This window comes from Bos indicus x Bos taurus, chromosome 1 (assembly GCF_003369695.1).
Source record: "Bos indicus x Bos taurus breed Angus x Brahman F1 hybrid chromosome 1, Bos_hybrid_MaternalHap_v2.0, whole genome shotgun sequence".
Lineage (NCBI taxonomy): Eukaryota > Metazoa > Chordata > Mammalia > Artiodactyla > Bovidae > Bos > Bos indicus x Bos taurus.
In genome coordinates this window covers 112,836,345-112,850,079 of record NC_040076.1, presented here as the reverse complement: position 1 = coordinate 112,850,079, position 13,735 = coordinate 112,836,345, and the positions used below count along the sequence as shown (strand labels likewise).

At 42.1% G+C, this 13,735-nt stretch overlaps 1 protein-coding gene across 2 annotated transcripts in view; it reads left to right on the top strand.

Moving 5' to 3' along the window:
• The window catches only part of ARHGEF26 (Rho guanine nucleotide exchange factor 26), a 162,628-nt gene that overhangs the window by 130,060 nt on the left and 18,833 nt on the right, over positions 1–13,735 (top strand). For both annotated transcript variants that reach the window (XM_027543198.1, XM_027543192.1), the window contains one exon: positions 13,131–13,340. In XM_027543198.1, the coding sequence (XP_027398999.1) occupies positions 13,131–13,340 (210 nt within the window). The remainder of the gene's footprint in view (positions 1–13,130; positions 13,341–13,735) is intronic.

Genomic DNA, 13,735 nt, shown 5'->3' with positions numbered 1-13,735 from the left:
TGAGCATTATAGTTTACCATTCACCGTGCTCAGAGTGTTTGTGAATCTATCATTGAGTTAGCCCAGTAATCAAGTATTACTTCCATTTTACAGATGAGGACACTGAGGCAGAAAGATTAAAGTCTCTTTTTCAAGGTCTCTCAGCAAAGCCAGGATTCTCATCTGAGTCTGACTCCAGAACCTCTTCTAACAGTTTATGTTCATTAATTCTTAATTTCATTTTTCTAGAATATTTTTACCTTTCTACCATCCTGTAATGTTCTTGGAAAAATAGCCTAGAAACTGGCACCTTTTTTTATTTGCTTTGATAACACATTTTTCAAAGAGGGTTTTTGTTTAAGTGAATATTTTCATAGTCTTACTGGTCGTGAGAGGAAATTAGAAGGGGTCCCGAGGTGCACGGTGAGCCTTCCTCTACCTTTAGCCAATCTAGCATCCGAGTGTGGGGAAGAGCGTTTCCTATTCACATTTCCTTCCCTCAGATATTTAAGACCGGAGCTTTCCACTTCCTGATCCCTAGTTCCATAAATATTGTGTATATTGACATAACTTGAACTCCGTGACACATTACAAATCTTCAAGTTTTAAAGAAAAGGCTTTTCTGTAATAGAATTCTACCTGATCATTATCAGGAGTTCAGAGAGTTATTAGAACTTGCCTTTTCCTAAGTAGTTTGAATGTCCAGTAGCTTAAAGTGGTGTGGGCTCCCTGGAAAGGGTCATGACCTAGTTTGGCCCCGTTTCGAGTTTTTCTATTTTGACAGCTTTGCCGCTATAGAAAGCTGAGGCTACCTGACATTGTCCCTCTGCCTCTGCAGAATAAACTCCTTCCTCGGCAAATTAACTTTTGAGTATCCTGGATAAAGAAAAGGCAATAAGGCTCTGACTCAAATCACTTTTATTCCTAGAATATACAGCTTGGTTGTTTGTGATCACTTGGATCAGATTTTAAGATCAAGATGGGAGATGGGATGGGAGAGATGTGAGAACCCTCTCTCGTCTTCTTCCTCTTCTCTTTCTCTTGCTGCCCCACACATCCTTGATCCTCTGACATCTGGGACCTAAGAGTATTTACTTCCTCTGCCTCTGTAAGAAGAGTCATTGTTGCCATTCAGTGTCAAAAGTTGCACCAAGTGCACAGTATAAATATCCTGGTGTCAGACAGAACGGTGTTCAAAATCCTGGCCGTTTGACCTTAGGCAGGTTGCCTTTGATCTCTCAGAGTCTCAGTGTTCTCATCTGTACAATGAGGCAAGCAATGTCATGGTCTTCCTGGAGTGTCTGTGAGAATTGAGATAGTGCTCACAGAGCACTTAACGCAGTGAATGGCCCCTGCTGAGGGACTGATACCTGCTGGTATCATCATTATTCCTAGTACTGGGTGTCTTTCTCTAAAGATTTGGCACAAATCAGATTATTGCTCTTTTACTTCTAGAACATTTTCTTATTTTAAAAAACGGTTTGAAACCTTAGAAAGAGTTAGTCGCTCAGTGTGTCCAACTCTTTCTGACCCCATGTACTGTAGCCCACCAGGCTCCTCGGTCCATGGAATGCTCCAGGCAAGAATACTAGAGGAGGTAGCCATTCCCTTCTCCAGAGGATCATCCCAACCCAGGGATTGAACCCGGTTCTCCTGCATTGCAGATGGGCTCTTAACCGTCTGAGCCACCAGGGAAACCCTTGAAACCTTAAGCCACTGCTGTACAGCTGAAAGTTTGGCGCCCTCCAAGGCCAAACCTGGATTGTTGTTGTTGTTTAGGCGCTAAGTCGTGTCCCACCCTTTCGCAACCTCCTGGACCGTAGCCCGCCAGGCTTCTCTGTCCATGGAATTTTCAAGGCAAGAATATTGGAGTGGGTTGCCATTTCCTTCTCCAAACCTGGATTATGGCCTCTGAAATGTGGCCTTTAGGAGTAAATGCATTTAACACCATGCCTCTCCCTTCCTATCAAGAACCCGTGTCAGATGGCAAGTGACTGAGGGATAATCATTGATCAACTTTTATTCTTTTGTATGGTGATCTGATTCATGTGTGCATGTTTGTATTAGCAGTTGTCTTGTAACATCCCTCGTATTTGATTAGGAGACACTGTAACTTCGTGGCTGATAGAAGTGAGTTCAGTATGTTTTTCCCTTCGTTTGGAGAGGTCAGTGACGATAAACCTGGATTGGGGGCTTTCTGATCCTATGTGAATCACTGGCTGTCTTTTTGGGTGACAGTAAATCATAACAGATTCTTACCAACAAATGTGACCCTCATCTCCACTATTTGTCACGTTCTCAAGAATGAAATAGAAAGTGTGTGACATTTCTGGGTTTTTGGAAGTCTAGTCTTTTTTAAGAGTTACTTTTTTGTTTTTAACTGCGCTGTGTCTTCCTTGCCGTGCATGGGCTTTCTCTAGTTGCGGTGAGCAGGGGCTACTCTTCGTTGTGGTGCTTGGGCTTCTCGTTGCGGTGGCTTCTCTTGTTGCAGAGCACGGGCTGTAGGGTGAGGGGGCTTCAGTAGGTGTGTCATGTGAGCTCAGTGGTTGTGGCGTGTGGGCTCTAGAATGCTGGTTCAGTAGCTGTGGTGCACAGACTTAGTTGCATATGGAGTCTTCCCGGACCAGGAATCGAATCCATGTCCCCTGCATTGGCAGGTGGATTCTTAACCACTGGACTTAGTCTTTATCCTTTAAAAGCTGGCTGTGCTATGAAGTGGACCTTAAAACTAAGAAAATGAATTTACAAACCACCGACTGGGATAAAATATTTTCAAGCCATACTTGATATGGGACTTTTACCCTGATTACATAAAGAGTTCTTAAACTCAAAAGTAAGACAACTCAATTTTTAAGTGGGCAGACATTTGAATAGACATTTCAGCCAATAAGATATCTAAATGTCTTAGCATTTGAAAAGATGCTCAACATTACTAGTCAGTAGGGAAATGAAAGTTAAAACCAAAACTAGGTTTCACAGCCACTCAATTCAGTTCAGTCGCTCAGTCGTGTCCAGCTCTTTGCGACCCCATGAATCACAGTGCGCCAGGCCTCCCTGTCCATCACCAACTCCCAGAGTTCACTCAAACTCATGTCCATCGAGTTGGTGATGCCATCCAGCCATCTCATCCTCTGTCGTCCCCTTCTCCTCCTGCCCCCAATCCCTCCCAGCATCAGGGTCTTTTCCAATGAATCAACTCTTCGCATAAGGTGGTCAAAGTATTGGAGTTTCAGCTTCAGCATCAGTCCTTCAATGAACACCCAGGACCGATCTCCTTTAGGATGGACTGGTTGAATCTCCTTGCAGTCCAAGGGACTCTCAAGAGTCTTCTCCAACACCACAATTCAAAAACATCAATTCTTCGGCGCTCAGCTTTCTTGACAGTCCAACTCTCACATCCATACACGACTACTGGAAAAACCATAGCCTTGACTAGACGGACCTTTGTTGGCAAAGTAATATCTCTGCTTTTTAATATGCTGTCTAGGTTGGTCATAACTTTCCTTCCAAGGAGTAAGCGTCTTTTAATTTCATGGCTGCAATCACCATCTGCAGTGATTTTGGAGCCCAAGAAAATAAAGTCTGACGCTGTTTCCACTGTTTCCCCATCTATTTCCCATGAAGTGATGGGACCGGATGCCATGATCTTCGTTTTCTGAATGTTGAGCTTTACGCCAGCTTTTTCACTCTCCACTTTCACTTTCGTCAAGAGCCTTTTTAGTTCCTCTTCACTTTCTGCCATAAGGGTGGTGTCATCTGCATATCTGAGGTTATTGATATTTCTCCCGGGAATCTTGATTCCAGCTTGTGCTTCTTCCAGTCCAGTGTTTCTCATGATGTACTCTGCATATAAGTTAAATAAGTAGGGTCACAGCCACTAGGATGACTATAATAAAGACAAAGATGGCGTTGATAAGGATGTGGAGAAACGGGAGCCCTAATACACTGCTCATCGGAATGTACAGTGATGCAACCACTTTGGAAAGTGGCCCAGTAGTTTCTTAAGAAGCTAAGCAACCTACCATATGACCCAGTAATTCCATTCAGTGTTTCATTCTAAGAGAAATAAAAACTGTTCATAAAGGCTTGTAGTAAATATTCATAACCTGTGTGTGGCGTGTTTGTTGGTCTTCATAATTATTTTGAGGCATTGAGCACATAGGCTGTTTGAAACCAGTTTTGGGGCAAATTTCATGCCTTGTTTTGCTGGTTGGAGCCTATGCCAAATAATGAATATTTTGACCCAGGTATTTGGCTCTAATTATGCTTAGTCCACTTGCTTATTTGCAAAGTACATATAATTATTAGGCTTTTAACAAGATGTCAAGCAGTATAAAGGCATGATATTCTATAGGAAGATTTAAAATATTAGCTAACAACATTTGCTGTAAGCCATGCATGATTGTAAGAGCTTTACATGCAAAAAGATAATAAATGTATTATTTCATTTAATCCTCCCAACAATCCTAAGAGGTATTGTAATCCCCAGGAGATTTTTTTACATAGGAGAAAACATAGAAAGGATCAGTAACTTACTCAAAATCACAAAGTGCATGAGTGATGAAATTGAGCCAGACACGCTCAATCAAGTCTATACTCTTATCTGTTATACTGTACTTCACGGCTTTAAAATTGTATATTATTCTAGTAAAAAAATTTGTATAATTCTAATACCAAGATTTAAAATTAAAATCAACTTCAGTCACTGTGAAGAAAGTGTTTTAACCTCTTAACTTCAAAGTAGACTTCAGCATAATCCTATCTCCTCCTTCCTAGAAATGTTAAACTAGGGTGTTCTTGTTCCAGTTAAGCACAAAATCAAGTGTGGGAATAGCAATCATGTTTTCAGAAGGGAAAGAGAAACAAGTTGAAATCTGCAGAGGAAGAATTCTTGTACATGTCTTGAAGGGAAGTGGGAAGAATCTCTTTGATTTTGTAAAACCCCAGGAACTTCTGTGAATCCACATACAGGGAGCATGGCAGAGCCATTACAGATCCCTGAGGAAAGCAAGAGTGTCTAGGAGAGAAACTTGGAGTATGGCCACTAAAAAAAAAGGATGACTTAGAACTGTGGTGGAAGGCATTAGGAGAGGAAGAGTTTCAGGTTGTCACATGTGCTCAACCTCGTCAAGTGCCTAGATGAGCAGTGGTGATATGCAGGTTACTGGGTTTGTTGGGGTGATGGCCATCATGACTTTGGAGAGCGATTTCATTGGTAGGTGGGCACAAGGGTCTGAGAAAATGCCAGGCAGCTGCTAGCTCAGTAGACATTTGTATTTTCACCAACAGATTCAAGGGAAGATTTTTTCAGGACAGGGAAGCTGCATGCATGTTTTAAACAAAGCCTGTGGAAAGGGAGGTGTTGAATAGGTAAAAATAAATCTTACTCTTGACGATAGATGGCAGAAAATCCTTGTGTTTTGTTTTGGGTAATCCTTGCTTGCATTTTTCCTTTTAAATTTAATTCTTCTACAAAAGGAATAATTGGAAGCTCTCCTTCTAGTCTGTCAGATTTTGGCTCTGAAAGAAAGTTCCAGAAAAATGCAAGGTGGCAGGTAAGACAACTGACAGTTAAGGCTGACTTGAGCAGGGCATGGAGAAAGCTGGTCTTTTAAAGTCTAACGCTTCTTGCTTTCCTCGTCTCTGTCTTTGCTTTTGTACTCCTGGTTCCATTTGGTTATCCAGCCCGTTTCTCATTACTGGTCATCCTTGTTACGTACCTAAGAGGTTTGCTCATAAGGGTTGAGGTGGAAACTCTTCCTGTGGTATTTGCATGTATAAAAGCTCATCTCTAATCACAAGGCTCTACAGAAAGACTCATTCTATCACCACCTCTCCTTCATGATGCTTACGTACTTTGGGTTCAAGGAAATACCCTGATTAATGGAATGAAGTTGGGATCCAGCTTCTTAAAACTTTTCAGGTGTTTCTCCAGATGTCCCAATATTATTTGTTGATTAAACGATCAATATTCCACAGATTTGAAATATCACTTACATCATGTAGAAAATTCCTAGATGTATTTAGGGTCAGTTGTGAACCCACTGTTCTGTTTCACTGCTCCTTCTGTCAACTAATATCCATTAGTCTCAGTCTTTGAATTACTGTAGCTTTAGAATATGTTCTTAATATATCATATGGCTAGTCACTCTCATTTTTTTCACAATCTGGATGTTCTTAGATGTTTATTTTCTGCGTATTTTAGAATCAGCTTGACTATTCCCCCTCCTCTCTGCCCCTGCAAAACCGAGATTTTTCAAGGAAATTATGTTAAAATTATATGTTAATTCAGGAAGAATTAATATCTCTTTAATATCAAACTTTTCTATCCATTCAGGCCTTCTTCTAAAGTATTTCAAGTCTGTCTTCATATAGAAGAAACTTCAATTTAAAATTCTAAATCTTTTGTGGGTTTTGTGTCTATTATAAATAAGAGCTTCTTCCATTATATTTTCTGAGTGTTATTCATATATGGAAAAGCCTTTTTTTAACCCAGCCATTTTAGTGAATTCACTCTTACCTTGTAATATATTTCAGTCAATGATGTTATCTGCAAGTAATCAGTTGTTTGTAAGGCAAAAAATATTCCATTGCCCAAGAGTCCCTTCACCTGTACCCTCAGGCATCCACAGAAAACCTGGAATGCTGACAGTCTTCACGTCTATGCGTTTATTATTTAGATTTTTTTTTACCTTGAATTGCAAAATATTTCAAATGTACAGAAAATTATCAAACACTAAATGGCAACCCACTCTAATATTCTTGCCTGGAGAATCCCATGGACAGAGGAGACTGGCAGGCTACAGTCCATGGGGTTGTAAGAGTCAGACATACTTAGTGACTAAACCACCACCACCACCAACATGCCTATAATCCAGGTTTAACAGATACAAGTTTTTTTTTTTTTTTTTTCCCCTGCTATATCACTGCCAGGTCTCTTAAAAAAAAAAAAAGTCCTGATATAATATTGCAGGTTTACCTAGAGCCTCTTCATCATCATCCCTTCTTTCTCCCCCTGCTTCCCAAAGTAAGTCCTGTGCTGAGCTGGGTGTCTGTCATCCTGCACTCACTAATGTGTGTATACACATTCAGCTTTGGTATTCTAAAAGTTGGTATTCTGAATATGTAAATTTTATTTTAAATATTCTAAATATGTAAAATTTGGTATTCTAAAAATGTATGTTGTATGCAACCGGCTTCCCCAGTGGCTCAGCGGTAAAGAACCCGCCTACAAAGCAAGAGACACAGGAGATGGGGGTTTGATGGCTGGGTTGGGAAGATCTCTCTGGAGGAGGAATTGGCAACCCACTCCGGTATTCTTGCCTGGAGAATCCCTATGGACAGAGGAACCTGGTTGGCTAGAGTCCACAGGGTCACAAAGAGTCAGACACAATTGAGCGACTTAGCATCATGCATGTATGTGGGCTTCTCTAGTAACTCAGCTGGTAAAGAACCTGCCTGCAATGCGGGAGACCTGGGTTTGATCCCTGGGTTGGGAAGATTCCCTGGAGAACAAAAAGGCTACCTACTCCAGTATTCTGGCCTGGAGAATTCCATGGACTGTATAGTCCATGGGGATGCAAAGAGTCGGACACATCTGAGCGACTTTTACTTCATGCATGTATGAAGTTGTAAATGTTGCCCTTATTTAAAAGTAATAAATATATGCCCAGGTCTTCCTGGGTAATGGTAAAGACTGCCTGCAATGCGGGATACCCAGGTTCGATCCTTGGGTAGGGAAGATCCCCTGGAGAAGGAAATGGAAACCCACTGTAGTGTTCTTGCCTGGGAAATCCCACAGACAGAGGAGTCTGGCAGGCTACAGTTGATGGGGTTCCAGAGAGTCAGGCACAACTGAGCGACTAATACTTTTGCTTTATTTTTTCAAATATATGCCCATCATGAAAGCATTCCAACTTTTATAGAAATTGACAGGAGAGAAAGTTAAAAGTGCTCCCTAATATTCACTTTAAGAATCAACTATTCTCAGAAAAGGTGTATCATGGGCTGAAAAGTATTCAGTGCATGCTGCTAGGTTGCATGCAGTAGAACCAAACAGTATCTGAGCTGCTTAACAAAAGAATGCCTTCTGAGGGAAGAATAATTGAGGTATTTATTTACCACCATATCCCATTCTCTTCTGATAGTTTTTTATCATGTTAAAAAAAGAAAAGGCTTCCCAAAGGTTACTAGGACTGTAAGTATACTAGGACTGTAAGTTTCGACAGGGAGACCCATCATTGTTTATGCCACAGAGCCACAGCCTTGTATCGATTTGATTGCTGCGCCTGATAGGAGGCTGTGCTTGCACAAAGCGTCTGCTCTTTGATGAGCAGCTGGTAAACTTGGAGTGCGGCTAAGACAATTAGAGGAAGTCTACGTGTAAACTGCTCCGCTCAAGGAAAGGTGGTTTTTCCATTTGCCTTTTTCTGAGCAGTTTAACTTCCTAAATACATGATCCAGATTGTTTCAGAGGCTATGAAACCATATGTTTGCTAATGAAAGAAACAAACATGGGGAAGTCTGATTAGCATCGACTTCCCTTAGGGAAGGGGGATCTTTCCCAACCCAGCTGAGCTTGTTTTATACTTTACTGGACACAGGTGGGTCAGCAGAGGAGGGAATGGGGTTGTGAATGGCTGCGTCTGTCTCTGGATTCCCCCCTCTTCTGCTTATGCACGTATTTTTATCATTATTTATTTATTTTGGGCTGCACTGGGTCTTCCTTGCTGCACACAGGCTTGCTCTAGCTGCAGCCAGCAGGGGCTAACTCTTTGTGGCGGTGCAGAGGTTTCTCATTGCAGTGGCTTCGTGTTGTGGAGCACGGGCTCTAGGTATACGGGCTTAGTTGCTCCAAGGCGTGTGGTATCTTACCGGACCAGGGATCAAACCTGTGTCTGCTCCGTTGGTAGGCACCTTCTTAGTCCCTGTACTACCAGAGAAATCCTTAAGCACATATTTTAACAGTTATCCTTTTGTATTAGTGTGAGAGAGTTAGTAGGTGCTGGTTGTCATCAGGAGAATGAAATTCACTCAGTATTCAGCAGATTTGGAGAGGGGGAGATAGTAATTTGAACCTTTATGAGATTGTGTGAGTGTGTATTTTGTGTGAGAGAGCACAAACATGCTAGCAAGAGCGAGTTCCTTTTCCTTGTTTATTCCTTTGGGTTTGAATAGTAGCTGACAAGGATAAATAGCTTACTTGACTACTGTTAAATCAAGTTTTTTTTTATATTAAGTGAGTTAAAGGAGGGGTGAAGAAGCTGTGGACATTATTTATTACATAATGAAGACATTCGCAGGTCTAGATAAAATAATGATATTGGGTGACTGCTATTGAATCAGTTAAGGAAACAGCACACTTGTTTCCTGTGCCCTATTTTGGATACAGAAGTTAGAACAGTGGGAAAGTTCAGTGACCCAGATATGCGGAAACCAGATATCTTGAGGTGAACTCGCATGGCTATAAATGAGGTGGCCGCTCTTTACCATCCCGGCTGAACATTTGAGAGGACAACAGGCATAAACTGGATCAAATGGGCACCCCAGGTCTTAAGGGGATTGTAGTTGTCATGGCTTAAGAGAACAATTTAAACAAATTCTATTAATTTTTCTTCTTCTTCTGTCTCTAATTACCTACTCCTGAGGTCAGAGATTCAACACATCAGTGAAACACACTAGCTGATATTGTTTGCATTTAGGCAAACACAGGGGGTAATAACTCTGAAAATTAAGAGGGGAAAAAAAAAAGATTTAAGTAGCTTATTCATGTCCATTTGCATGAGTTTCCTATGAACTCTTGGTTTGGAATCCTGTTGGGGACCATCTAGTAAGTAAAGCCACTTTATGCTGAAGCCTTTTCGGAATTTGCATCATCTTGAATGATGCCTTCATAGCATGCAGATTTCTTTGCCTTTTATTTCTTTGGGAATACAGAGAATACCTATGCAATGTCCTGGCATAGGGCACTGCCTAAATACTCCATGTGCACAGTATTAGGGAGCTTGGAGTTCTCTGAGCAGAATTGTTTTTAACTGGAAATGATTTTAACTAAAAGATGATCTTTTTAAGCTTGTGAGTTGGACCAAGAGAGTAGCTCAGGGGTGCAGAGAGAGGACAGTACAAAAGAGAGAGGACAGTACAAAAGAAGGCTTCGTATTTTTTTTTCTTTCGTTTTTGCAGCTCTTGTTGAGGTTTTGCTTTCGTTTTTATTCTTTTTCCTTTTGGTCTTATCCTGAGTCCTGGATTTTATTAAATCTGTGTCTCAGATGTCTAGACAGTATTATAAGCCTTACCTGCTGTATGGTCAGGCCACTAAAGATGGCTATTCTCTTATTCTCTGTACATGCCCTGCTGGATCCCTCCCTCACCTATACCCAACTCACAGGAATGTGCTTGCCCACTGCCCCAGCTGGTGATTGTTCTGATCCTTTGGCCAGAACAGCTCCACATGCTAGTCTGTTAAGGGAAACATCTGCCTTCATGACGATTGTTAACCAGAGGTGCTGTGAGGGACATTTTCATGGAAACCAGTGAGCCCACTTGATGTCACTTCCCCCTGTAAATGGTAGCTTTTCCCCCCGAACACTGAAGACTGCTGCCCTGGTCTACTTGCCGCCTGCAACACACTTGTCACTCTGGGACCCTTCTGTTTCAGATGTGAGATCCCCTCTCCCATAAACCATTGACGTCTCTGTCATTGCTGGGTCTGTCTTGAGGCTGGGCAACTACGAGGCTTGTAGGCCTGCAGGCTGCAACCCCACACCTGCTTTGCCCAAAATTGACTGCTTTGGTTCTGGTACACAAGATCTTTAAAAAATATAATATTGTTATATTTCCTCCTGCTTCCTCCTTTTATAAAAGTCACATGAACTTTGATAACCCTCATTTTGATATGAGAAATATTTTATATATTCTGAGAACAGTTGTGCTGGTCAGTATGCAGTCTCAGCGGGTTTCAGAGATGATGTTGCCTTGTGAACTTCCAGTTAATACAGATTATTACCCTAGCAACAAACAGCCTTGATCAAAAGGCATTTTTTTGGATGATACAACTGTATTTGCTGGTTTGGGGTGGGGGAAGGATCTATCAAACTAAATTTTAAAAAGACCATAAAGTTTTTAAAGGAGAGTTACAAGGGAATGGTTGACAGATGCCCACTACCAGATGAAAAAATTTCTCAGAAATCTTGAGCAAAATGGCCTTTTTTGAAATTTCCTAGTATAGTTAAGCACTAGGACTTTTGTTAGCTCTCCTGAGTTCATACATTTGCATTTGTTATTAGGTAAGTTAATTGCTCAATATGGTTCTTAGAATGCATTAGAATGTATTGCATGGTCATCCATTTATTCACCAGTTATTTTTGAGCTCTGCCATGTTCAACTGTGAGGACAGACAGAGATAGAGGAGAGCTGTATCTAACTAGAGTTGGATTTGCCAAGAAAATGACTGTATACAAGGAGTGATTATATAACTAGGTATCAGGAAATTCAAGTTGGATAATTGAATAAGAGTGAATGAGAGGACATGAGGGTTCAAGGATGGAGGGAAAGGCGGTGGAATCAATGGGTTGTTAGAATGGTGGCTTAAAATTGTTGGGGTTGAGGATTGGAAGAGATGAGTCAAAGAGACTAGCAGGGCTGGTTAGGAAGTGGTTTTGACATTGGGATTGAAGAGAGGTTGCAGTTGGTGATAACAGGGTCTATCCTTGAAGGGGAAATCAAGGAACTGAGAGGCCAGGATTGGGGAAGGATTGCCACATGGAAATTCAAGAAAGGAGTGTTGGACAGTTCCAGGAAGCCAGCAGCTACACTCATGAATGAGGATGAGGCAGGATCCAGGGGCCTGGAGATGACTTTGATGATAAAATAGAGACTGATGGCATGAGCACAAAACTGGGGGGCATTCTGGGAGGAGGAAGTGATTGTTGTCTGGAATAATGAAACTCAAGCAGGTGGAAAGCCTTCTAGGGAGGCGGTGCTCTTTAGAAGGAGCCTAGTATCTGTTAAGGCAAGAAGGTAAAGAGAGAGAGCTCAGAGAAGAGGCTGAGGATTTAGAAGATTTAGCTGGATTTCCAGAAGACGCAGTGGAAGGGTTTGGCAACCAGCTGAAGGTTTGGGGAGGTGAGGCCCAATTAGGCACGTGCTTAGGCTGTGCAGGTGAGAGTGCATCCGGGGGAATGAAGACCGCCAGGGGGCCAGTCTGGGGCACAAGCAGGGATAGAGGGTGTGGTGGGATCAGTGGGTGCTTTCTGAAGCAGGTGGTGAGGCTGTGCATGCTGGGAGGAAGGGTTGGGGGTCTTGCCAGAGGACTGGTCTTCCCTCCTGTGCCTGGTGGTTTGGAGGCTGGTAGTGCGGCCTTGCCACCCAGAGTGTGAGTAGATCTCATCCTGCAGATGGAGGTGAGACGGGAGTAGCTGTTCAAGCAGTACCATGATGTCTGTATGTTTTACTTTTTGCAGCAATGCCAGGATAGTGGAAAAGGAAACCTGGGGGGTTTAATAATTGTTTTTAATATTGCTTTTAATTACTTAAAAAAGATATTTATTTGGCTGCATCAGGTCGTAGTTACAGCACTTGGGATCTTTAGTTGTGACGTGTGCAATCTAGTTCCCTGACCAGGGACTGAACCCAGGTCCCCTACATTGAGAGCATCGACTCTTAGCCGCTGGACCACCAGGGGAGTCCTGATATTGCTTTGATACCTAAGATACAATTCAGTATACAACAGAAAAATAGTAATTAACAGGTTTTCATTTTGGAGGGTTATACTGACTCATAGGGCTTCCCAGGTGGCTCAGAGGTAAAGAACCCGCCTGCCAATGCAGGAGACATAACACATGTGGGTTCAGCTCCTGGGTCTGAAGATCTCCAGTATTCTTGCCTGGAGAATCCCATGGACAGAGGAGCCTGGCGGGCTCCGGTCCATGGGGTCACAGAGAGTTGGACACAACTGAAGTGAATGAGCACACATACTGACTCAGAATCAGTAGGAATAATTCAGAGTTCAATTCCTATTTAAAATAAATCCTTCTCTCCCTGTCCTCCTTCCATTCCCCTCCACATCCCCCAAAGTGTGACTTGAAAATCGACAGTGTCACAGTCTCATCCACTGAATTCCTGATAACGTTCTTTTTCCCTTTTCTTAACAGTGAAGAAAGTTACAATGTCAATGATTATTCTTTAAGAGATCAGCTACTGGTGGAGTCTTGTGACAGTGAAGAGCTTAATTCTTCTCCAGGGAAGAACAGCTCCACAATGCTTTATTCAAGACAGAACTCTGCCAGTCACCTCTTTACGCTGACCGTCCTTAGTAACCACGCAAATGAGAAAGTGGAGATGCTGCTGGGAGCAGAGACGCAGTAAGTATGCGCAGGGCGAGGGTTTCAGCATATTTGCTGATGGTCTAATTACCCTTGGTCCACAGACTCCCTAGAAACAGTAAAACTCTACCTACTGTGTATTTTTATTGCCTGCCTGTTATGCACCAAGCGTAGCATCTGGGTGTTTTATACAGATACTCGTCTTCTCACTCTGATCCTCTCAACGTACTGAGAGAGAGAGATGTTATTTTTGTCCCCATGAGTCCTGATGGATGTGTTTTGCTTTAGGTAGTGTGTTTTTATACGTACAGAATGGTTTAAAAATCAGTTTAATTATTGATAAAAATATGACCCAGGAGCCCTAGAATATGACTTACTGGTAGTTTGATTCTAGGCCCTGTGTTTCCTTAGCTACTGAAATTGAAGTCATTTTG